General features: G+C 41.4%; 1 protein-coding gene across 4 annotated transcripts in view; it reads left to right on the forward strand.

Moving 5' to 3' along the window:
• SDHAF3 (succinate dehydrogenase complex assembly factor 3) overlaps window positions 1–16,402 on the forward strand; it is an 88,322-nt gene extending 71,920 nt beyond the window's left edge. For 2 of the 4 annotated variants that reach the window (XR_010470029.1, XR_010470030.1), the window contains 3 exons: window positions 4,077–4,237; window positions 4,680–4,975; window positions 13,881–16,402. Coding sequence is in view for 2 of the 4 variants with exons in the window: in XM_065051134.1 (XP_064907206.1) it covers window positions 4,077–4,223 (147 nt within the window). In the remaining 2 variants the exon portion in view is untranslated. The remainder of the gene's footprint in view (window positions 1–4,076; window positions 4,238–4,679; window positions 4,976–13,880) is intronic. The other 2 variants (XM_065051134.1, XM_065051136.1) reach the window with 2 other exon arrangements.
• The last annotated feature ends 10,403 nt before the right edge of the window (window positions 16,403–26,805 follow it).

Consider the following 26,805-nt stretch of genomic DNA (forward strand, 5'->3'; position numbering starts at 1 on the left):
AGAGAGAATATACATATATATACACTTATGCATATTTTCTATATACAGTCATGATTCATTCTGCAAGATCCTTAACGACCTAAGATAGTTCTGGACTCTACAAAAAAACCCCTTGCATTGTATTAAAGTCTATTGTACCAAAGGTGATATTCAAGACTGAAAGCTGTTGTTCAACCAGAAAGGACCTTTTTATAATTTAAATTAGTGTGAATATGCTTGAAAAAGCATATATTTTAAAAAGGCTGGGCTTGGATTCTTTTCTTAAAGACACACAAAACTTCAGCTGATTTGGCTTAAGAAATGCAGATTTTTTTCTAAGGCTAATTTTCATGGAGGCAATCTTCTACAACCATCTTCCCTTCTCCAAATGAGCTTTTATAAATATTCAAAATGGTTATTTTCAGATGTGTTTTTGAAGTCATTACACATTTTATTTTTCTTATGAAGACCTACAGAAGTTTCAAAGCAGTACATTTTCTGAGCTTAAATTGATAGAAGGTATTGCATTTCAGGTGAAATCTTGATAAATGTTAAAGTTCTTTTATTTTCTACAACAAAAGCATTTTCTGCTGCTTTCCTGAGGCTGTACGCATACTATCAATGGTCTAGTCTTAAACTTTTTTTGTCTATATCAACTTGGAAAGGAACTTTGCATTCTTCTTCAGCTCTCATTTACCAGACAAATTTTTATCTCCTTCAGTTGTCTTTCCTCTCATTGATTATAGTGTGTTGATTGGATTTATGATGTCAATAATGAGTACATAGACTAAGACCAGACTTAATCTTTTCAGAAAACTCAAACCAATCCAGAAACATATCACATGTCTTTCATCTCTTCTGTTGCTGGCTCCCGAAAAATAAAAAGCAGGTAATCCTTTGGATCATATTAAGCAAAGCAAGTCATCAATAGGCTTCAAGCAGATCCTTTATCAAACTTCACCCACAAAATGGAACAAGCCTCCCAGAATATTCTTTCCTTCTGGCCTCCTCAAAGATCACTGTGGTGATCTCAGGTGTATGTTGCATTTAGAAATTTCTGTTGCTTCAGGTATGAGCTAGTTAATTCTCGTACAGACGTAAATATGAAAATAAAAAAATAGATGAATTCCAGATTGTTTCCTGAGCCCTTGTTTATTACTGTAACCCTACACCAAACTCCCAGAATGCTCTTCCCAGTTATTATAACAATTCCCATTACCACCTGGTGAGCAAGTCTTTCCCTTGCCAGAAGTGATTTTGTGCTGTTGACCCAATATAGCTATGCATGAAATCTTGAATTGCAGAGGTATTCTGCCTTCCTAGGCATTCTAGAAGTAAACACTGTAAAACCATTAGCTTCTGCTGAACTGCTCTCCTTTATTGTCAAACAGCCTTGGACAGCCAAGATTCATTATGTTCCCCCAGGAACCACTATTATACGAGCATAAATTCATTTGACTTCAGTGAAGTTCCTCTTCACTTACACAGCACAGAGAGATCAGACTGGACCAATTGTCTTTAGCAATGTTTTTCTTTGTTGCTGGACAGATAGCATATCCAAGGTTTAATTTAATAAAGTCGGAGTATCTAGCATAAACCAGATGGACTAAGCTTTGTTGACAAAATAGATAGGTTATTTTCAAGGACACTGATTCATGGTCTTCCAATGAAAAATAGCATTTAACAGATTTATTGTTGAAAAAGCAGCAGAGAAGCTGGAGAAGGTCAATTTACCTAATGTTATTTTTATAATTTTAAAAGCCTTTTGCTGGGGATCAGAATACCGTAGGCAAAAAGAAAACTTTTTGCTTTTTTTTTTTTTAGAATCATAAGAGTGTGTAGGCTGAAAGGGAGGCCTTCCTCACCAAATATCTGCTCTAAACAAGGTCAAGGTTGCTCAGGCTGTGTCCAGTCTGTCTTTGGATGTCTTCAGGTATGGAGTTTCCACAAGTTCTGGGCAACCTGTTGTTTATCTTGACCACTCTCACGGTGAAATCCTTTTTCTTGTATGCATTAGGCCTTTCCTTTCTTCATCTTGTGACTGTTTCCTCCTTTCCTTTCACTGTGCATCTCTGAGAGCAGTGTGACTTCATATTCTCTATGATTTCCCATTGGGCAGCTGAAGAGAGCAATAAGATCTCTCTTTTGCCCTCCCTTTTAAGGCAGAGCAAACCCAGGTCTCTCACTGTCTCCTTATCCATCATGTGCCTCAGGCCCCTAATCATTTGGTGGCCATCCACAGGAATTTCTCCAGTATGTCAGTGTCTTCTGCCGGGGAGCACCAAACTTCATAGTTGTTTCATAAAATTTTCTCTTGTTTTCCTTTTCCTTTCCCCACAAAGCACATGTTTTGAAAAATTATGCATTCAGAAGAAAGTACTGGATTTCTAAAGCTCTTCCATCTGCAAGCTACAGGCAGACAGTCCTTTGCTGAAAGTGAGATGATGTTTCTGAAACATTAGGAGCTCTGAATCGAGATACCCTTTATGTATCTAAATTCATCAAAGATGAAAGATGGTGCTGGTGGGTGAAGCTAACTTTCTGAAAGATCTAGATGGACATGTATTTCCCTTATCCACTGAAGACCTCAGAAAGGGAGATGAAGGCTGTCAAGGCAATCTTCCAAAGACAATGACAGCTGACAAGAAAGGAATCTTTGGATTGCCTATAAAAAGGAAAGATGCAGTTCAAGTGGCTGTTTTGCCTGAGGTTACTTCTTTCCTGAAGCCAGAGCACCCAAACTGCTGGGACTTCTTGTCATGGGTGTTTTTTGCAGGGAACAGCAGAGGGGGATCCAAGCTGAGAGGAAACGGTTTCCATTTCAATGGTATCTTCACAGTTTTGTTTTGATGTTGTTTCTTCAACAAACAAACAAACAAACAAAAAAACCAAAGTAAAACTCAGATTGAAATGTCTCGTGGAAGAAAATTCTGGAAAAATATTAGTTTAGATCAACTGGAAAGTTTTCTCAGCAAAACTCAGTTAGTTTCCATTACTTGCTGTAACTATGTTCCCAGTTTGTGTAGATTAAAAGGAAATGGTACCACTTCAATAGCAGTAACAATTTTGGTCGAAAGATAAGACAGGAGAGTTAACTGAAATACTTCTCCCATTTGTTACAAGAGCAAAATCAGGAGAAATAGCAGCTCTTCTTCCTCTTTGTGAGATGCAGGGAGGATGTCCCCAGTCCATGAGGCTGAAGGGCACTTTTTTCTCCTGATGCTCAGTGGTGCATCATCTCTCCAGTGTGCTTGGCCAGGCTTGCAGGGGCTGGGACTTGGCTTACTCATGGGGTTCTTCTTTTAGGGATCCTCTTAGGACTCTCTTTAGGCATTACACATCTCTCTGCTGCTGTGTGAATCTGCACAGTTACTTGGGTGGTGTCAATGCAAGCTGGGAGAGCCTAGAGGAGAGGCTGGGATGCTGTGGCATCACAGCACATTGCTTTGGCTGATGAGCCTGGCTGCTAGCAGGCACACCTATGACAACAAACTTTAGGAAGGTAAAATGAGGTCTTCCCACAACAAAGGGCTTCAGGAGCCAGGTGCTGCATGGATGGTATTCTACTCCCTGCCTGCTATTAACATTCATGCTGCTTTTTAAATCTAATATTGATTAGACCTTCACAGGTAAACAAACAAATGAGATGGTATCTTTACAGTAAAAGCTTGACAGTCTTGAGGAAAGCAGGACATGAACATTTGTCTGCTGTTTCACTCTGTTTGAATAGAAGCTCTGAGTGTTGGCAACATTATCTGAACATAGTATTCAAGCAATTTTAGCAGTCATGATATTCTAGCAGTTCTATCTATCCAGAAGACAGGCACTTTGAAGGACTCAATTTGGTGTGTTGGCAAAGCCATAACTGTACAGAACAAGAAGCATGTAGATATGGAATATTACATTAAAATATCTCTTTCCTTTGCTCTGTTAAGTTAATTTCAGCCCTTGCATATCAAAGTTGTATAAGTGAGAAAAGCTCCAGGGCCCTGGATGAACAGAAATTATTTCTACCATAAATAACATGCACCCATCAGGGAACTAATGCATTTGCACAGGTATTTTTCATCTCTCACTGTTTTGTCTTTTCTTTCTAGCGAACTGTGAAATCCTGCCTGCACCACTTGGCATCACTGGCCTTCTGCCACAAGAAACAAAAGAAAGACAAGCCAGTGCAAAATGAGGGCTGCAGTATTCACATCAGGAAAGAAGTAAATAATATGTTCTGCTTTCCTCAGTATTAGTTCAGCCACAGCAGGTGTGTTTAAGTCCCTTGTTCCTGATTCCTCCTTCTTTATCTCCTTCTTATGCAGGCAGCTCTATTTATTTTGTGAACTGAAATCTTGAACTCCATCAGCACAAACCAACAGTAGAGGCAGGGCAAGATGCTAACCAAGGGAGAGGGCAAAGCACTTGCCATGGGTGAGTGCTACATTTCGTGTAAATGTGATCAAAAGCAAACTCCTCCTTTAAAACATTTAACAATTACTAAAATATCTTCTAATTACTTCCGAGAGGGCTTTAAAGGGCTTTCATGAAACAAAAACTGACAGGAAAATGTCAGTTTTTAGAAGCACTTAGTACTCTTGGAAACCCACGCACTGCATAAATGCTTTCAACACATATACATATATATATTAATAGAACTTTGAAAATTAGCATCTTTCTCACTCTGAGATTCTCACTATAACAATTTTCAGAATTTTGCCCACAAGACACTCAGACATCACGGAGACAGTGCTGCAAAAAGACTTGGGCAGACAGACGAATTGACAGTTTTGCTCCAATGTGCATTTGTGGCTCCAGTTCTTGACCAAGGATCCTCTTTGGGACAAAGCAGGTCTCGTGCCCAGTGGAGTACAATGTTGGGAGGGATGTGGTCCATGAGCTGGGAAGCAGGGCTGGCTTTCCCACAAAGCGCAGTCTACACCACCACGAGCGGTTTGCGGCAGAGCTGAAGGAAGCAGAGTTTGCAGAAAAAAAGTGTTGTGCTCAGGTAACTAAAAGTTATGTCGTGATGTGTCCATATGAGTTTGGCTTTAAGTTACATCAGCATCCTTAGCTGGCATTCTCTAATTTCTATGTGCTTTGTTGTACAACTGGAGCCATAGAGTCCTGTTTGGTTTGATTTTGTGAAATTGACGTCAGTACTTGATCCAAAGCCTCTCCTAGGGATGTTTCAGAAAGCAGAGCAGAAAGCCTGGCCCACAGTATCTTGAAGAGGCAGCTCTATCAGCTCCTCCTACATGAGTATTGACTAGAAAATACAGCTAAGTAGCTATGCATGTTTAGGTTTTGAAAGAAAATGAAAATGAATATAGGAAGGTGATCACAGATAATCCTTCCCAGCAGAGCAGTGTGATTTTTTGGTTTGTTTTGCTTGAGCTTCTGATTGACCAAAAATGGAAATTCAGATAGGTTAAACTGCAAATTCAGCTGGTATTTCTCATGTTGTTTCCTCCAGAAAGAAAGATCTGAAAAAAAAATGTAAGAGAAGGTAAGAAAAGACAAAGCTCTTTTTTCTTTTAAGTGAAGTTATTTACTTTTTGCTTAAGGAAGCAGCCACTGGAAAAGAAAAAAGCTTTTCTGGCCGGTGTCCCAGAAGAGATTCTTGCAAGTGGCATTCTCCTTCTGCAAGCTTGCTGTTGTTGTAGACTTACCTCTTTGAAGAACACAAAAATACATCTTTCATAAAAGAAGACACCATCTCTGTGCTGTTAACATATTTTGCCATGGGCTGCATAATGTTCCCCTATAGTTAACAGTAAAAATACATCATTTTTACTTAGGTCAAAAATGCATTTCCTTTTACTGTACAGGGTAATGCTTTCACCTCAGCCCTGAAAGCCTTTTATGGGGAGCCCTCTGTGGCGGGGCACAAATTCTTCAGCACCTTTTGGAACAGATTTAAATTGTACCCTATGATAAAATACTCATTTTTCCAGGCACAATTGTGTACATTTGTACAATTGTACATTTGTGTCAGATATGCTGATACTCACAAAGGGACATGCAGTAATGTTGGAAGTGAGAACAGTGTTTGGGAAAAATATTTTATTCACAAGTCAGTGAAATTTTCTATTTCGGAACTATTTAAGTTTTAAAAGTATTCCTGAGTTAATACCAAATTGTACATTATAATATGAGCAGCAGCACTATACAAGTCAGAGAACTTATTTAATAATTTTCAAATAAGGTAGTTTGATTTTTTGTTCCCAAGGTATCTAAATATATTCTAAAAATTCCACCTCAAAATTGAAAAAAAAAACCCACATTCAATTTGAGGTTGAACAAACTGTTTCTTCAATCTGCACAAGCATTGTAAAAACAGGGAGGAGGCTGCCTTTTACAAGACATAAAAATAAATTATTCATACCTCTTAAATACGAGGTATCAATTATTTAGTATCGCTCTGGTGTTTCACATTAGGCAGACGGCAAAAATGCAGAAAAAAAGACTGCAGTTCTGTGAAGGTGCATCCCATTTGATAGAATACTAAATATTTATCTAACAAAGTGGCATGCTACAGATCTGTAAAGGAGAGTACAGTTAATTGAAAGTGCTGCGGGAGAAAACAGGAGAATTCTGCCATGTAATTGCAGGGAAGGAGCACTTTAGACTTCATGAAGCTGGGCGCTGCTCTCACTGATATTCGGGCTGTCAGTTCAAAGTGATTCTTTCAAAAAGTGCCATCGATTTTCCTAAGATGCCAGCAGGCTGATTCCTGACTGCCTCGGCTCTGCTCTCACACAAAATGCAAGGCACAGCTCTGAGGAGGAGAGGAGGCATCCAAAATAGTGGAACTCAATGAGCTGGAGGGACTTTTGCTCTAGGGACAATTGTCCAAAGGCTTCAGAAGAGAGGGATTTATTTTTTGAAAAATCTCAAAAAAATGAAAGCTTAAGCTTTTAATATTCTCATTTCTATAGTGAGTCAAAAGAAAGAGAAATTTTAAGTAACAATATGCTGAGATTTGCTTTCCTCCGACTTACAGATTGGAGAAAACAACCCGTATCCTTCTCAGAGCTCAGTTCCCAGTGGAAATATATACCAATAGAAGAGAAACTGCTTGTTGAATTCCCTGCCAATCTCTGTCTTTAGTCCATAGATATTTTATTATCTCTCTTGCTTATCTTTCCACAGTTGCATTCAATTCTCTACAAGTACTTTCATGCCAGGAAGCTAGGCATACACAGAACAGAAATGCCTCGTTACATATTTTATGAGGGTCCTTAACCACATGCGTGGAAAATGTTTATTTTATAAGTGCGGAATTGTCCCCTGGGGATGTTTTGCTTCACAAATGAGCCTAATGAGCATTAGAAGAGCAGTTTTGTTCAGGAAAGTGGTCGTTTTTTTTTCTTCCTTAATTTTTTAATTACAACCCCCAACCTGAAGGACTAACACGGAACTATAAACAGATCGGGATTACAAGCAACATGCCTTTTCCATCAGTGCCATGGAGGGGGACACACCTGTGCCCCACATCACACGGGGATGGTGCAGGGTGAACTCTGGCTCTTCTGGGTGTCAGCCCAGACCCCGCTGCTGCCCCCTGGCAGCCCCTGTCCCCTGTACTCGTGGCCAGGGACCTGTCCAGCTTCTCCCCAGTTTGAGCCCATGTAATACCCACACTGGAATGCCCAGTGTAAATGGGTGGACATTGCCTCCCTGGGTGAGGGAGAATGACGCAACTCTTGGTTTTCTCATCAGACAAGATTTGTGGCCGGTTGTTAGATTTGCAGAGGTAGAAAAAAAAAATAAAACAGCAAAATGTGTTCTTCCAGTTAAACTTAATAAGGGAACCTCATCTCAGCCAGCTATCTATTTGCCTTCCCTTTGTTCCCTCTGACTGAACACAGGAACAGTATCTTATTTTACCATGGCTGATTGTATAATTTTCTTTCATCATCCTCCTTAAGGTTCCTTGATTAATATGCCTCGTAGTGTACTATAAGTAGATTTTTCCTGGTGATACAGAAAACGGAAAAACACCCAAAGAACAATTTACTCTTTATCCTCAGATGTGATGGTAACTTAAGCTCATGGGTACCATCAGGGCAACCCTCCCTCTGCACCGTTCCCAAACCACCTCGTGGGTACCAGAGCTGGCAGGTTGGCTCCTTTGGCCAGGTACCACTATCCTTTTCAAATAGAAACAGAGACTGCAGAGCAAATGTCATGCTGCTTTTCACTACCATTCTGAAAACCCCCAGCTTTCTCTTGCTACTTCCAGTCATGCCATGAGTGTGTCAGCAATGGTGATGTCATATATATTTATACATATATGTTGTTCTATTATCTGGGTATATCTACCTGTATTTGGGTATATCTATTTTCATAATTGATACTTATTTTAAGTCGCATGGATTGTCAGGCAATTGTGCTAATCTCTTTACCTATCTATGGTTTTTAACAAAAATGGGTATTTTTAAACACCTACAAAAATAGCTGATATTATCGAACAGTCAAGGCAAAAATGAAGCAAGAAGAGGTTTTTTTGAAACTGTTCTTGACTTTATGTTAAATTTATTGTACTAAACCTGTATCAAGTGAACCTAATATATAAAAATCTGAGGCCCAAAAAAACTCTGTTCACATAAGTATGTAAATGTCTATGTGAATCTGTATTTTGAACACATGCACACAGGGCTAGGATCATCTGCAACTGTAGCTGATGTTGTCCTTGTGTCATTTTTTTATGCTGGTGATGGGGAACTGCTGAGACACAAGCAAAGTGAATGTGCTCAGATGGGGTCCGGAGGCCTGGCTTTTGAAAAGATTTAAGCTCTTCTGTCAGTAAAAGCACAGTAACAGTAAGAGCCAATGCCAGAAAGCAAGTGTGCCTGCCCTGCGCAATCATTATCGAGGGAACACCAGATTTCTGCAGTAGATGTCCATAAAAAGGCATTTTGAAAGTGGAAAGCTGGATCCAAATATAATCGCAATTTTTCTGGTGCCTTGAGAGTCCTTTATACTGTGTATTTCTGAAAACAGCCCATTTTACCCTAGTAGGAGAGTGTGTTACCCTGTGCTGCCTTTGCTCAGTGCTGTTTGCAGAATAGATGTCTTTTTATTTGGCACTCACTGAGCATACAGAACATGGAGAATGGCTTAAATTGTACTAGCTGTTAGCAACACCATGGTAATGTGTCTGTTGCTTACCCTAGCAAAAAAATTCCCAGACCCCAGTGGTTCAAAGTGTTCCTATTTTCTTTTCTACTTTTGTCCTATTCCCTTTTGTGATCAAAATATCATAAGTTAGATGTCGTAGATGAGCTTAAAAAAAAAAATATTCTGATTTCTGCAGCAAAAATCTTAGTTTTGTGAGCTAAATAAACTTTGCTTAAGACTATGGAAGGTTAGTTGCTGGGTCCCTGAATCTACATACACATCCCCTTTTCAAAAAGGCAGTTTATGCTGTGTCCGTACAATTTTTGTAGTATTTTTCTTCTTAACTAATATAAAATTAGAAAGTGCATATTTTCCCTGAGAAAAACAGGAAGCTAGTTTCCACAACATGCTGCTTTCTTTGCTCAGAGATGGTTGATTGTAACAGCTCAATCACTTTTCACAGTGCTGTTCTCTGGCTTGTAGGCACTGCTGGGTCCCAATACACAGGAATAAGGCAACTCTCAAATATCAGAGACATTTTATTTGAAATAATATGGGCTATTATACATCAAGAAAGAAAAGCAGAGAGGTTTTTTTAAAGAACATTTGTTCCCTCATCTCAGCAGCAGTTTTTGCCTTTTTTTTTTTTTTCTTACGGGTGAAAATCCTCATAAGAAGGATCAGGTATTAACAGTTCTATGTCTTAAGTGCCTGTTATCTTGCTTATACTTAAGTGATGGCAGGAACTTTCAGTGTTTCTGAGACCTCCCCTGCTGTGAAGCAGTTAATTTTGACATTGTCAAAGAGGTGACAACCCCTTTGAACAATGAAAGATGTTTGATTCAGTGAAGCGATGACATTACTTTGCTGCATAGCACCAAAGTGTGAATCTCAGAGTGAGACACATTTAATGCAGCAGGAGGTCTTGATGGGATATTGGTTGGAAAAACTGTTTGCATTGTCTAGAGAAGAAAGGGTTTTGGGAAAGAAAAAGTGAGAAACATTAGACAGCCAGGATTGCGCATTACCTTCTGATCCCCTTGGATCTCTTGATTCTGAGACCTCAAGGAACAGAGTCAGTGAAGTATCTTAAGTACATCTGTAAATTTCTTCTTGCAGTGATAAAATCAGTCATATTACAAACCTGCCTTCCTCAGCATTTCATTCAATTTCGTTTTATTTATCTTTGTCATCTTATGACTTAACAGTGTGGCAAATGCACACTCAGTCTGTAACTCTGTTAATTATATTGTGTTTTGAGAGGACTTATTACGAAAATGCACTTTGAAGTCTAAAAGATTGAAACAGACTTGGATTCTCCCAGTTAGTGGGATCAGTAGTTTTCTACTTGGTTATTTAAAATAGTTTTGTTAGCATGGACAGCTCATTTGGTGGCTCTGGGCCTTTTCCAGCAGAAAGTAGCTGTGGTCTAGAGGAGAGGTTTGCGAACAGCTCACCTCTGCCATGTGCTATGGTGTTCCCAAAGGCATCTTGCAGGCAAAACCTAAGGAGCACTGTAGATACAACAGCTCCACAATTACAAGGGGTACATGCCTAACAGATATGTCACCCCTCGCACTTCCAAAGTTGCCTGTGCTTTGTACAAATTCAGTATTCACTCAGTTATGTTTTGCTGAAAAATATTTGTATGAGCAATGAGGAAAGGAACAACAAAAAAACCAAAACCTGAAGCTTCAGTTACTACGTGGGTGCTAATTTATTTTTTTCACTGAAACAAATTAAGGGGCATTCAGATGAATATTTGTGTTTATACATCCCAAAGGCAGCCATGAAGCCTTCTGTTATCCTGCAGACATTCCATCAGAAAGGATCTCCAGAGCAAGAGCTGAAAGTCAGAGTTATGAGCACTGAGTCTTCTTTTGACTTTGATCCAAGTTTCAGGTCTGATCACCAGATAGTGTCACACTTTATGGAAAGGGGACAGGTGGCCAGGGAGTCTCTGAGAAAAAAAGCAGCGAAGAACATTATGAATGGTGTGTTAATACATTCTGTCTCTATTTCTTAATATGGGCTGTGACTTAAAAGAGAAGATAAGGAAAATAAACCTCTACTGGGACTCCATCTTACCTTCATGAAGTCATATACAGAATTTGTGCTCAACTAAATCAGCACAAAAATAAGGAGTAGAGAGAACATAAAAGGGACTGATATGGTGTCAGTAAGGAAGACACAGAAAATTGAAGATACTCAAGAGGAGCAGTAACAGCCAGAGCTGGTGAAAGGTTTCAGCTGAAAAGCCTGGATAATGGGGATGCAACATCTATATATCATCTGCTTAGGTTCCTCTGCCTTTTACAAGAGAGAACCATATTTCTCAAGGTCTTCTGTGCCCACTCCTCATTTTCTATACTACCCTAGTTCCTGTTGCTAATGCACTTTGTTTCTCAGTCTGCCCCTTTGCGTCCTGGTGTTATTAAAGGCTCCAGCCAAGACTAGGGCTTTGTTGCACAAGGCTCTGCACAGAAACAGAAGGAAGGACAAACACAAACACACCGATACACAATAGTACCTTCTCCCACTTTTTGGTCCAGCTTACCAGCTTTGTAGACTGTTACCATGTGGCATCATTGAAATTTCAAAAGATTTCTGGAACTGCAAAAGTATCCCATTTAGCAGGCAACACCTAAGAGTTAATTATCCACAGACTCCCAGGCAGTGATAGCAGAAAAGGATCTCCTAGATACACAGTGCCTGCTTATCAACAGAGGATACCCAAATACCACACCTTCATGTTTTGTTCCATATAGGTTCAAAAGCCCCAATGAATACTCCTCTGTGGTGAAAAGGAAATCACTGAGGATATTTTCACAGCCAACTGTTCCCCTTTTAAGTTCATTCAATGTGTTTTCTGGTCCTATGGTGCTGTTAGGAGAAAAAGCTCTTTGCAGTGTTGATTCAAAACATTTTGTGCTTTCTGACACTGACCAGTTAATAAAGTGCACAAAGTAAAATACAATCTCAAATTAGATGATGAACAGAAATTAGACAGATCATCAAGATTTCAGCTAAATAAACTTAATTCTGTTCTCATATTTTAAAACAATGAATAAGGTCACCTTCTGTGATGTATTTAGAGGAGGTAAAAGCTTTGGAAGAAATAAACTAAACAACACTAGCTCCACTTCGACCTTCATGAATTATTTTTTGCTTCTGAAGACATCAGCCTGAAACACATCCTTGCTGAGATTCTCATCTGATACTCACTAAAAGGGAAGATTTGGAAGAAAGAAAAGGCAATAATTTAATGTACTAAGAAAATATTTTTGTTTTTACTTCCTTATGGCTGGGATTTTTATTTATTTCCCTTAAAATATGTTCTAAAATGCTGTCCTTTGCTGTATTTGACTGTAAACAATACAGGGACTGAATAGTTTATTTTTGTCTTAAAAACTGATCACCTGCAAAAGAGAGATATGTTCATTATAGCTTGGTGCTGGCTGTCAAAATTTAGGATATCACGCTGGCAACCAGAAGTTAGGATATCCTGCTCACCTCACGACATTCACTCACATGGTGACACAAAGCATGTTATCTCCTGAAAAACAGCACTAGCGAAATGTTTCTGGTCTGAGGTCGTCATCTCAGGTTGCTGCTTGCAGCTCAGCCCTGGGCCTCTGTTACTGCACGCTCACATGCACAACTCTTCCCTCAGGCAGTCCGTATCCTTTTTGAATGACGGACAATTGAAAACTAATCCTCAGATAAGAATAAATAAATCAGGGCAGTGGATGTCCTGGTGGAGGGATGAGGCTATAGAGAATGAGCAGCAGGCAGGTAACTGGGAGAGGGAAACCTGGCAGGGGAGCTACAACAGCTCTGCAGTGAGTTTCCCCTGGCATTTGCTGTATTGATTTAACCAGAAGTGCTGCAGAGAGACCCTTTCTCCACAAACAGCTTGTGAGCATGTGCATGGAAATGCATTCCCACTCCTTTACCCTGCTCCAGATAAAGAGCACGAGCCAAAGCTCATGTGCGGTCCAGGGCTCCCAAAGCTTCCCAAGGTTTCAGCTCTCTTCCTAATCATTCTACTTCAGTTCTGGTGATCTTTTCCACAGGAAGGAAAATAATACATCTGACTGATTGAATGTTGTGGCCTTTTTAGGCAAGCAACACCTGGGTACAATGAGCGGGAGTAATTCCTCTGAAGTTTCAGGTCTAAAAAGGAATACAGAGAAGATACTTCAAAGGGAAACAATCCCCAGTGATGTGTTGACCCACCTCATCTTCACTGTGCTGATCCTGGTGACTCAAGTTCGCAGAAGGAGGACAGAAACAGGACCATGACAAAACAGAAGCTGTGTTTGCCAAACTTTCTTAGACCTCAGAGTTTTAATTTAGCTTCTAGCTTTGGGCAGCGGGCAAGGAAGGACAGCCAGCTAGCACCCAGGCAGGAAAAAACAAAAAGAAGAATTAGCCTGCAGGGACTGACTGCAACCACAAACAGCTCTTTTCCTACCCTCTATTTTAGCACTGAGATGTAAATCCATGGATGCAGCCAGTCATAGCAGTTTCTCAGCACATTAAGAAATCAACATCGCTAAGTAGTCTTATTATCTCTAAGGTCCTCATATATATACATATATACATCTGAACCATTTGTGTCAGAGATGGGTTCAGGTGAAACAGGAGGCATGTAAATGCATTTTGTCCAATTGTTGCCTCGCCCTTCCTAGCGTACTTCTCAGTCATCTCCATTTACTGTGTTACAAGTGTTAACAACTTCCACTTTTTAAAAATATAAGAACTGTTTCTGTTCATTCTTCCAGGTGTGGAAGCCCATGAATGCACTGAAGGGAGAACATGTGGAGGCAAACAAGTTCTCCTGGGGGCAGTGAGCAGTTTTTCTCTCCAATGGATGTCATGACAAAGAGCCTTCTACGCTCACTAGCTGCAAACAAATCTGACTCTGCTAGATTTTTCACCCCATTGCTTCCACAGGACTGATACCTTGCTTGTGACCGTGCATTACTGCAGTGGAGTTTGCCGGTATGGACAGAGCTCCCGAGTCCCTTTGGTGAATGAATGGGGAGCAGCCCCCTTACAGTGTGAGTAAGGATGCATCTTCCCCATAACATTGAGCTTCAGGAGATCTAACATATCACAAAAGAGACTGAAACACCATTGTGATGACACGCTGTAAGGATTAGCATACAATTAAATCAGTTTCTGGGTTTGTGGCATCTATTGAAAGACAGATATAGAGTTACAATTATTAAAACAATTTTGTTTACTGTTATTATTTCCGTTTTAAAATGGAAAACTTTATCCTATTTAGTCTTTGAGTTGGTGGCTCTGAGCATCTCATGAGCTTCATACTGAAGACTTTGTGGAAAGAGCAGATCTTCAAACAACAGTCAAGGACGTGATCAAGTCTAATAAGTGCCTTTTCTGCTAACTAACTTGCTTTTCATGTTGTGCTTCCTTGATAAGCTACGCTACGCCTTCAAAGGCACCCTTCTATTTGTATCTGTTTTTCAGGCTTCCCTCTTATTTTATTTTTCAGCCATTGTAGTTAAACTCTTTGGAGCAGGTCCCACTGACACTAGGTACTGCAACATGCTCTGCTAGTGAATGGCAAGGCAGAGAGTACTGAACACTCAAACACAACTCTGGGCAAAACACAATGTGTTTTCAGGTTGTTCGGACATTTTTGCTCTAAGATATGTATTTCATAAAAAGCTGCACAGATTGGAGTTTATTTCTTTTCCATTATTCATGTGCACTAGAGACATCCTGCCTGAAGAAGGCTTATTGAACAAAACTGATTCCCCCCAATGTGCACAGCATGGGAACAGTCTCCTGAGTGACAGAGGAATATACAAATAACAGCTTGGCATTAAACTCAGTTTTCTTTGTTTGTTCACAATAAAATAAGTTGTGAAGGGCTAAGATGTATTGGTTTTCTAAACAACAGTTTCATGGAATCCTGGCAGAACTACTTTTTTATTTTTCTTGTACTTTCAACCTGAGGCAGGAGCAGCTCCTGGTTTTAGGTTTCAGACAAGTCCTCACAAGGCATGTGTTGGTTATTGTCAGTCTGATGGGCCACATGGTCATCCGGGGCTGTCTCCTGAACACCAGGGAGAACTTCAAGAGAAAAGCTTGCAAACCTTGTTGTCAGTAAGGTTTATCATGGTGTCTCTCTCACCACCTCCTCTCCTGTCTTTGTTCACTGACAAGATGCATGTTCTTTTCAAAGACCACAGCCTACTTAGTGTTTAGAACAGATGTAAAACAAAGCGGGGTGCGGTGGTTCCTAGAACAACCTCTGGCAAACTAGAAATGAGGTTTTGCAGTGCAGTGAACCGCAGCTGCTTCAGTGCATGGCGAAGTACAGCACATGGGGTCTGTCTCCAGCTGCAGACAGCACTGTGTCTCTGGGACATGGGTTTATAGATTGTTTGTAGTTCAGGCCAACATCTCCAAATCATGTTGCTTAAAGATACAGCACATAGTTGCTTTATTAAGTTATCAAGACTTACAAACTATTATTAAGTTTCTAAATAATTTTGGAACTTTCATAAACCTCCAACCAGAGAGGTTGCATTTGCAGTAACTCCCATTCATTTATTTGCAAAGTGTTCACATTCAGCAGGTGTGAAATCCAGGCCACTTTTGATTTAAAGTCAGTTCAGGAGCCTAATTTTAGATATTGACTTCAATTTCATATTACACAAAAGACAGACATCTCCCTTGAAATCCTCTCATTGTTAGTCAGATGAAGCCTGCCCCACTAAAGTAATTTGCTCCTACATAGTGTTAGAAAAGGTCCTCCTTTTCTGACCAGAGTTCTATACAAAGGTCAAGCTCAAATGTAAAGCATTTATTTCTCTGCATCAAACTAAATGTGACAAGAGAAGCTATTACTCATCACAGTTCCAGGTGAAAGAAGATTTTCTTCAGTAATTTGAGCATAGGCATCTCCAAACCTCTAGCAGAAATGCCAAATGATATGTTTTCTGTATATATGAATAAGCATATGAACTGCTAAAAGTGACTTAGAAAATATTGTTATCAAGTCAGTAGGTGCTGTTATTCAACAGGATGTTGTCTGAGTTGCATGCACATAAGGTTTCAACTTCTTCTCAGCTTCTGGGCCTCAGAACTCTGTGGGTGGTAATCTCTTCATCAATATTTCCAACAACATTGCCCAGTACATTAGCGCAGATTTCTCTTACTGTGAAACACTTGTGTAAAGAAATACCAGGTTTCAGTCTTGCCTGTTCAAGATCTTAGTAGCAACAGAAAATGTGTTCTTATAAATTGCAAATAAAGTGACTAAATTGTGCTCTCTGTTGTGTGCATGCAATTATAGATACAACTGGATTAACTCTGGTCTGTGTTTACCATCTGCCACATTGAAAATTTAGATTTCCAAAGTCAGTCCAGCTCTGCTTACTCAGTAAACAGTATATTTTTTTAAGACCTGACACCTGGGTTGCACAACCCTCTTAGACCAGGCACTCATCTGTTTATTATTTGAATTAGATATATTTATCCATTCATTCATGAAAATTCCCCAAATATTAAGCCACTGGATTGGAGCAAACGGTTGTAACTTTTACAGCTACTTGACATGTTTTGCTGATGCAACGGCTTGGCAAAAGCCACAAACAGCATAAAATCACCGACGACTGAATGTAAACCCCACCATTTTCAAAAGTAACCAAAAATTTGTTGAGAAAAAAAACTTCAGAAATTTGAGGTGTGAAAGCAATGCCAAAGCTTCAACTAGAATAACATGGAGTACCTGTAACAAAAGGAAATACATTTCTCATCAGATTAATCTACATGATTAGCAGAGCCTGGGGAAGGGAAGCATTGCCCACAGTAGAAGAAAATTAAGTTAGGGGCCACTCAAGGAAATTAGATATGCATAAACCCATGGGATCATTGAAAAAAGATGAAAGAGCTGGTCAATGTCAACCTGAAATCTTTCCCTATTATCTTTGAAAAGCCAGGACCATCAGGAGAGGGTTCTGATGATGAAGAAAAGGCAAATGTTTCATCCATTTTCAAGCAGAGCCAGAAGGAGGATCTACAGGTCAGTCAGCTTAACCTCAGGCCCTGGAGAGGTGAGTCCAGGCACAGGACAGACAAGAGGGTAATTTGGTCATCAAGCACTGATCTACCACAGACAAATCAGCCCTGACCAACATGATTGCTGCCTTGGCTCTGGATGAGGGAGAGCAGTGGATGTCGTATACGATGACCTTTAAAAGATCTTTGACAGTTTGCCATAATATTATCAAAACCAAGTTGATGAACTAAGGCCTCGATAAGTGGGTGATTAATTGAGTAGAGAATTGGTAGGACTGTCAAGCTCGAAGGGGGATGTTCAGCCATAAGAAGTCCATCTGGCAGCCAGTGACTAGTGGCATGTCCCAGGGATAGATACAAGGTGCGGTTTAAAATCTTTATTGGTGGATGAGGGGATGTAGAGAGGTCTCAGCAAGCTGGTGGACAAGCTGAGCCTGCAGAAGCCATGTGCCCTGGCAGGAGGTGAGGACAACTGCATGCTGGGCTGCTTTAGCAAGAGTGTGGCCAGCAGGTCTGGGGAAGGGATTGCTCCTCTCTCTTCTCCCAGTGAGGCCACACCTGGAACACTGGGTCCAGTTTGGGGCTCCCCAGTAAGAGAAAGACATTCCCACACTGGAGAGAGCCCAGTGGAGGGCAACAGGATAGGTGAGTGCTACAGCACATGAAGGATAAGGAGAGATGGGGAAGGTCCCAGCAGTTGTAAGAGCTGGCAATGATGGGTGCTTACTGCTCTTTTCAGCTGCCTACTCAGAGGACACACAGAAGAGGGAGCCAGACTCTTCCAGGAGGTACACAACTGGACAAGGAGCAGCAGATTCAAGTTGCAGCAAGGGAAGTTCCCGTTAGATAATAGGAAAAGTAAAAATTCACTATGAGAGTAGTCACACACTGGAACGGGTGCCCAGAGATACGATTGTCAATATATCCTTGGAGATACTCAGACCTTGTCTGGACACTGCCCTGAGCAACCTGATCTAACTTTAGACTTGACCCTGTTTTGGGCAGGAGGTTGGGCCAGGCGATCCTCCAGAGCTCCCTCTCAAAGGACAGCATTCTGTGATTTTATACACAGCAGTTCATCAGGTGTCCTTCAGGTGTTCTGACATGCGACACTGCACAGATGCTGAGACAGTCACACTTCTCACTCAGGTGGTGTGCATTGATCAGTACTTTACAAATCTTTGCATGTACTGTGGGCTTATTTTTATATACATGCAAAAAAATAGGTGTATACCTATGCGTGTATGTGACATTTTCCACAGCAATTAGGTTTATAAACCAGTTATCTCACATATGATTGAGAGATTCCACCGAACAGGCAGCCTTTCTTAATTTCTCTGTTCTGAAACTCCTTTGATTCATAAACAAAACCAGAGGGAAAAAACATAGCTACTGATGTGAATATTTTGCCTGATAATAAAATCCCAAATTATTGTCATGTTCTGGCTCATGATGTGTCAGAACTGTCGTGACACTCTCATGAATATAAATTACTGTTTCTTGACCATGCTAGGCAGGGGCAGGAGGTATCCTGATTGCTGCAATTACTAAGTGATAAAGGGGAAGATTCCTTATGCGTTCTCTGCTTATTCTCTCCCTTTCCTTTATTCTCCATGAGCAAGTGGTTATGATTCATAGTAAGCCAAGCAAAGCTACAACTCCGAGACAATAGATCATTACTGTTAGCTTGTGAATACAAGATGACATTGCCTCTGAAGACAAGAAGCTGCTGAGGTCTCTGCCTCCACAGTTTTGCTGTGATCTTTTTGATAATAGCTGCACTTGCACTTTTTGCAACCGGGAAAATATTTGCAGAAATCTGTAACTTTACTCCCTTTCATTGAATTTTTTTTGGTATCAACTGCTTAATAAACTGTTCCTGAAAGCACACTAGAGAATAAAATCCATAGTTTCTTTTTGCCTGAGCACAAATGGCAACTTCTAAACCTGATGTGCTCTTTGCATGGAGACCAACTTCTCTGTATGACATTCATCTAATCAGTGACCCATAACAGTGCAGGTGACCAGCTGAAAGCAGCCATGCAAAATTAACATTTTAATTGTGCTGTTGAATATTCACAAGAAGATTCTTATAGCTTGCCTGCAATTTAGATCTCTTTCAGCTGCACAACCATTTCCTTGGTGTAAGGACGGTACAAGAGCAGAACAGACCACTTAGGTTGTCAATCCCTGCCACCAGAGATTCAGCAACAGCTTCTCAGACACCATCTAGGTTCAGATTAAACTCGACTAGATGGCCTCTTAGGATCCTTTCAGATACCTACTTCTATTAAAAGATCTGGTCTGTTTAGAGAAATGGTTTGGTCTAAGTCAGTGTTATAACTCAGGTGGCAGTGGTCTAAATGCACAGAAAAATGGGGCTTTCTGCCCAGTCAACCATCTGCACTTGTTTCTACATTCCTCAATGTTTGCTGTTCAATTCTTTGACTTGTCTGCCTGGTGTCACCCTAATGCAGCCCCCTCTGCACAGCTGATATTTTTACCATTGTTCAAAACAGGAAAAAAACATATAAAACAATTTGCAAAAGGCCAAAATACAGCAGATAAATTATTTCACATGCTAAAAGTCATCATATTGGGCACTTAGACCCTATAGAAATACAGGCTGAGAGGAAGCTCTGATGATTTTCTTGTCTCTTATGAGGCATCATTTACATCTGCTGTAGTTTATGTTATCATTCAGAAGCGTTTGTTATTGATCTCAAATAGATAAAGTGTTAGACAGCTGCTAAGAGAAATGTCCCCAGTGTTGGTCAGTACACCTTTCTTATCTTCTGAAAGTTGAATGAAATGTGAACTCAGGAGGGAATTTTCCTTTAAGTTGGGTTGTGAAATCACTGAGGCATTTCTGGGTTCCCATTTTGGCAGTGGAAATGACAGTTTCATGAAAAAAATTCCCTTCTGTTCCCAGGAGTGTTCCAGGTGGTGCAGCCTTGTGTGAGGGTGCATCCTACCTGACCGAGCCAGCTGTCTAGAATTAATACCATGAGGTGCTCTAATGGGAGGTGATTTCTCATGCTCTGCCTTCCTTGTCTTGACCATGAGAGGAAATTAAAGGAATGGAAGCCAGGAACAGCCTTGCATCGTTTTGCAAGCATGGGTGGCATTTAGTCTTCCGAGGAGAAGTAGAAAACTGCCGTAATTAAATTTACTTTCAATCTGGCTGCATTTTTAAAACAGCAAGCCACATGCCCTTTCAATACTCTAGTGGGCAGCCCCTGACGAACACTTCTGGAATATATCAGAGCCCAGAGAGGTTCAGCAGCAAAGAGTAAATATTTAGTGTGTCACAGCTCTTCCGAATGCATCCGGTAAATCCACAGTAGGGTCCATGGTCTGCCCAGTAACCTGGCATGACTTGGCCTTTTGATGCCATAGGCTTCAGGAAGAGGAAAGAACCAGTGGCAAAGGCAGGGCTCTAGCAGAGATTTCTTCCTGCCTCATTATCTTCTTAGAGGTGTAAGCCCAAAAGGGTAGGGAAAGACAAATTGGAGCTGTCCAGCCAGGCATCAGAGCTGAGCAGGGGGATGCAGAGGCCTGGCACAGGCAGAACAGGCAGGGGAGCGGGCAGCAGGAGGGCAGCCTGGCAGCTGGTCTGGATTTCAGCAGCTGGTGCAGGTGAACCAAGCAAAAGTGCCTCCAGAAGAGCCCTTCAGACAGTCGAAATGGCTCACATTTAATGCATTACCCATGTGTCCATTCCTCAAATGAGTCCTCACAGTTATACAGCAACAGTGATTTTAATTCTTTTGGGCTGTTTGTTACTATAATTTGAAAGCATTTTCTTCTGCTGCTTAAGAAGCATCTCAGAAGGCTGCAGGAGTGAGAATACATACTGTTGAAAATTAATTGTGGGCATTTTCAATAGCATGTTGGGTGAATCTGCATGCGTTACTTGTCTTCTTTTACCTGTCATTCTCAGTGTGTTTAGACTCTGGGCTCTTTCTACCAGGAGTTTGGCCAACTGATGTGCTGTTGCCAGCCTAGCCCTACAGAGCACATTATCACAAGAAAAATTCTCCTCCTCTTCCCCCTTACCATCACTGCCAAGATGAGCACTACAGGAGGGGATTTCCATATGAGCCCTTTGGCATTGGGAGTCTGGAGACCTGATGACTAGTTCTCAGCCTGCTACTGGTGACAAGGGTGACTTTGCTCCATGCCGAACTCATGTAGAGCTCTGGCAGAGATTTCTATCTGCATACATTCAATGCTGCCTGGTGCAGAATAGAGAAAATACTGGTGAAGGCAGATGTATGATAGCCGTAAGCATCTCTTTGTGTATGTGGGGACATTACTAGAGCTTGAGGACAAGTCACTGCACGTAAGCTATCAGGTGGAGGTGTGTGGTGGTGGTAACTTGCTGCTCTGCAGAATAGCTCCTGTAAGAGCCTGCATGGTGGCATGAAGCAGGAATGGTCTCTGCATGCTCCTGTGGAAGGCAGACAAAACCATGGTTGAAAGAGCTGTTTGAGGGACACAGGAGGAGAGTGGGGAAAGCGTGGGTAAAATAGCAGGGAAAATATGAATTGTTGGAGGAGATGGAGGGATAAAGTTTCTGGCAGATACTTCCCCCTCTGCCTGCCGTGGAGTTAGTTTATTATTAATACTTAGAGCCTTGCTATTTCATTAAACAGCAGCTACAGCTTGAGGCACGCTGCCTCCTGAGCACGCAGGCAGAGCAGCAGCCTTGCACAGAGCCAGAGGGCAGGGCTGCTGCTGAGGGTAGTGCCACGGCATGCAGAGATGCCTTAAGGACTAACACAGCCTGATCTCTTTGAAAACGTCATCCAGACTGATTTGGATTGATGTCAGCACACTAGATGCTCTTACCCCTAAGATAATTAAATTTGAGGAATCTGTGGATAATTTTTAGGGAAACAGCCAGCATTCAAGAATATGACATGATTAAAAGAAGATGCTCTTAGAGCCCTTACAACTGCACTGGATCAAGAAGGCACACTTCTGCAGAGGAATTGTACTTTTAGAAAACAGTCCCTTCATTAAAAATGAACAAAACTGAGATGACAAATAATGACTTGCTCTGCTAAGTTATGAAGCAGCTGTCACAACACAGCTGTCATGCTGAATGAGCAAACTCACGTGGACTCATGATCTTCCCTGTGGCTAATGCCACCACCCCTATACTTCTGGACATAACTGAGTCTTAGAGGGGAATAGGGGCTTTTGGTCAGTGGAGGTCACACAGTTTTCATCTCCCCAGCACTCCCACATTCTGCACTCGACTCTGCTGAGGGAAGCCCAGACAGTGAGCTCTGTTCAACCAAGGCTCCTTATGTTTGCCAGCATCCCTGTGTCTATTTTGGGAAGTAACACCCAGACAGATTGCACCCGTTCAGTGACATGCCACAGATCAGGCAGTGGTTTGGGGAGAGGCTGGCTCGTCTCTGCCTCCTAAAACCTGCATTTCCCAAGGGAAGGATGATGCTTTCCAAGGACAGCCAGCACCTCCTAACCATGTCTGTCACTTGAAAGTCACAGCCATTAAATCAAGCCAACACATGCAACCTGCCTGTAGGGAACAGTTCCAGGCCTGTGCTGGCTTCCAAACTGTCCAAAAAGCTTGCCTGTAAGGATGGACAAGGGACCGGCAACTGTGCAGCACTGGAGGTGACCATGTCCTGGGAACATCACCAACACAGCCTTGTTCCATGTGCCAAGGTCTTGCTTCAGCATGATGCTAGGAGGTACTGGGACACACATGCCAGTTTGGGTGTCCATCAGCCATTATTGTGCTCCCCTGAAAACAGGGTGAAGCGGAGGAATGGAGGGGTGCTTCACCGAGTTTGCTGAGCCCTAGTGCACCACTAGAGTTCAAAATGAGCTTGTTGCCAGCACATCTGTGAGTCCCATCTGACTCATACCTGGAAAAGTTTCTTGATACTATAAAGAGTAATCTTGAAGGGATAAATTTTGGGTGGCTTTACTGTTCTCAATATTGTATCTCAACCACAATAGGCAGGCAGGCAGGCATGAGAGGACAGTATCTGTGATTCCAATTTGTAGCAGTGGAAAACAGAGGCTTCCAGGAAAGATGGAAATCATTGCCAACTGTTGTAAGAGCTTCTGAGAGATGGAAATGTGACTGCTGGGAAGGAGATAAGACCCCCCGCCTCACTGATTCTGGAGCTGTGGCTGCTGCAAGGAGAGAAAGGTAGTTATAGCAAGGGGTTAGATGGAACAGCATGGACAGCCTTTCTGACTCCCAGTGCTTAAGGAACGGTGTGTCTAAATATCAACTTTCCACCAGCTGGCCCCTGCTGTAACAGCTGGTGATGCTTCCAGGCTCGGGGAGGAGGCAATGTGGGTCCTGGCTACAGCTGCTGTGAGAAAGAATGACCTTGATGTACCTGCTGCTGCACCTACAGCCCTGTCCCACGGCCATCTCCAGCTCAGGTTGCTCTGTGGAACAGTCATGTTTCCACTGAAGTCTCTCACCAACCAGTGCTGGTTGTCTTTACAAGGAGATGCTTCATATTTGGGAGCTCTGAAAGCCTAGATCCTAATGCTGAAGTACTTCTGAAAGGCTAGCTAACAGGATTTGAAGCAGCTGGGTCCAGCGACTGACCACTAACAAAAGGCAATGCTGCATGTGAGGTTCCCAAAACAGATACAGCAAGTTCTTCCTGATGAAAATACTTATTTGTATGTAAAAAGCACTATGAACATTGACATTTATGATGCAAAGCACATCTGACTGCTCAGAAGAGAAGAAGGATCAATATCTAAGAAGAATGTACACATATTATTTAAAGTATTAAAGACAGAGTGGAAATACAGAAAAGCCCCAAGGCTGTATGTCTGCATGGGGTTAAGGATGACTGCCCAGAAAAACATAAAATTCATGTAAAAATAACAGAGAGAAGGATCTGTGCAGAGAAAAAAATATTAAAGAAAAGAGAAAAAAGTATTTTCTTCTGCTTTATTTAACTTTTAGTCAGGAACTCAAGGTTTTGCAGAGGTACATCCATAATTCACAACTCATGAGGATTGTGCAGGAAAGTTTTTATCTGCTTCTTGAGCACGAAATGTGGTGGTGCCAGTATGGGCTTACAAATAAGCTGATCAGAGCCGCTCCCTGATTTCCAGTCTGTCTCACCTGGACACAGCTTTCCAAACTCTCTAAAGAATGTTGGCTATCGTGAGAGATACCGTTCCGCATGTTACATTCCACTCAAAGCAATTCTTGAATGAATAGATTAAAGCAGTAGCAAAGAGTGGCTGTCCAGAAAAAGCCCTTGAACATGTATTTCCTGTTCACTTTTGCTATTGTCAGATTTGATCATTAATTTTTCCAGTATCCACATCAGTTATTTTCACTGTGTTTGCACAAAGCATCTTTAGTATTAACTGCAACTAGAATTTTGCTTTATGCTCTCTGAATGATTGGTGGAGGAGGAAGAGCAAGTTATCCCATCTGAGGCTGAATGATGTGCTCTGTGAAAGTACCTGTCTCCCTTCCCAGGCCAAAAGAGAGGACTACCCTTCCTTCCCTCAGTGATGGTTGGGTGTGATGGCTCCTGGACAGCAGAAGCAGCTTGGCCAACGCTTGTGGAGACAGAATAACCCAGCCCAGCTGTGCTCAGCACCAGCCCCTGCCCTTGGGGTGCAGCCTCAGCTCCTGCATGGGATAACTGTCACAGGGTCATTTGCAGATGTCCTGCCACCATGCCCACGGCGGATTTAGGTGCGTACGAAGTTAACAGAAGTTCAAGGAGCCAGTGATTCAGACAGCCTGCTACAGAGAGCTGCCACACTGCACTTCCCGATATGAAAGCCTTAGCTGTTAAACAAAAGAAAGAGCTTATCTTCTTTTAAGCCCTAGTTTCTAAATAACCCACTCCCACACAGTGTTAGGTTTCAGACTAGACTTCATTTCATCTGTCAAGGGATATTCTCACTGCTCATCATGCCAAGACCATTGAACAAAGTATATCTCAATTTCTGGTTGATGTGCAGGATAGTTCATGGCATGTAGGGTTATACACTATTATTTTGATGGCATTCTCAGTATTATTGGCTGCCAGATTACACAGGGTCAAATTGAAGTTTTTTTCTGGGTTCATCTCTGACTGGTTACTCACCAGCCACTTTTGAAGGGTCAGGAGGTTCTTTCTGGCATGCAGTCAGACAAAACATGCTTTATTACTTGTATCAAAACTGCTCTATCCTGGGAAGGCACAAAAAACAATTATGGAAATTAGACTTTATAGCTGTTTATCTCCATGCTCACAAACATATTCCTTCAGCTTGGTCAAGGATACCAAGCTTTGACTTTGTCATCAGCACAGGGATAGTTGCAAAGAACCAGTCCCCACATATTTATCTTATTTATCCACTTTTACATATGCATATTCCAGGCAATTCCTAATTCTTATTTAATTACATGAAAGTTTCTCATTCTTGTAACCAAGATTACTTGGATGAGTTCCTTACATGTATGTAAAACTTGCATCACACCCCAAGGAAGCAACTTGACAGCTCTCATACTCTGTGCCTTGGCTAACTAGACCTGATACAAGGGTTCTGCTCATAATTCAGTCACTTAAGTTAAACTAAAAACTTCTTAAATAAAAAGATCTTGCAGGGCTTTACTTTTCCATGTTTGTATTTCTTCAGAGTTAAATATTGCTTGATAATACCAACAATATGTATCCATGGGCTAAAAAAATTCTATTGTTGCACAAGAACTAAACCAAAGAACTAATAACTAACCAGTTATGAAAAGACTATGCCCTGAGGTCTTTGTTCAGGTAGCACATGCTGATACATGTAGGCCCATGAGGTAGCACATACCTGACATGGGTAGGCATGGATACTTGGAAGATTATTCAGATTTCAACCAATATCCAGACAGAGATATGGAGCTTGTGCCTTATGTGGGATCTCCCGGACCCCTTCCAGTCCCATACATGGAGAGCAGGACCGACCCTGCTGCAATACTGACAGCAGCTTCCTGAGATTCGTCTGATCTCATTTGTGATGGGTGATGTTGTGCAAAGTGGGCAAACCAAGCCAGCCCTTCACACCTGGCAGAGCCACACTGCTGCAGGTGGGCACTTCCTCCATGTGCCCATGGGGGAAAGCCTGGTGTTATGATTGAGAGACACCTTGGTGGGGACAAACTGCTCAGCTGGGGACACTGAACAACAACCTGATGGCAAAAACAAAGAAGCCAGACAAAGCCTTTCTAATGGTATCAGCCCAAATAATTTTTGCATTTCCTCATTGTCCTTCCTCTATGTTCTGATATGAAATTACAATGAGAGATGTATGACTTATTTCTTTTTTTTTTTTTCCAGATAAACTTCTAAAGAGCATTCTGAAGCAGGTCTTTCCCTTTCCTACATTGACTCATATGCCTACACTTATTCATTAGTGAGTTTTAGTGATGTAATGAGCATCATAGCTGCAACATGAAAACCATAAAACAAGTAGTTTATTTCCCCATGTTTACAAAGTAGTGTATATTTGTGTCCCTTGAGCCCATTTTATCCTGGAAAATCAACTTCTTTTGTTAATTCTTCTGTCAAAGGAATGTTTGCTCTTAAAATGTCTAATTACTTTTTTGTGAATGGGTTTGACATAAACATGCAAACTAATGTTAAA

The sequence above is a fragment of the Columba livia genome, chromosome 2 (genome assembly GCF_036013475.1).
Source record: "Columba livia isolate bColLiv1 breed racing homer chromosome 2, bColLiv1.pat.W.v2, whole genome shotgun sequence".
Classification (NCBI taxonomy): domain Eukaryota; kingdom Metazoa; phylum Chordata; class Aves; order Columbiformes; family Columbidae; genus Columba; species Columba livia.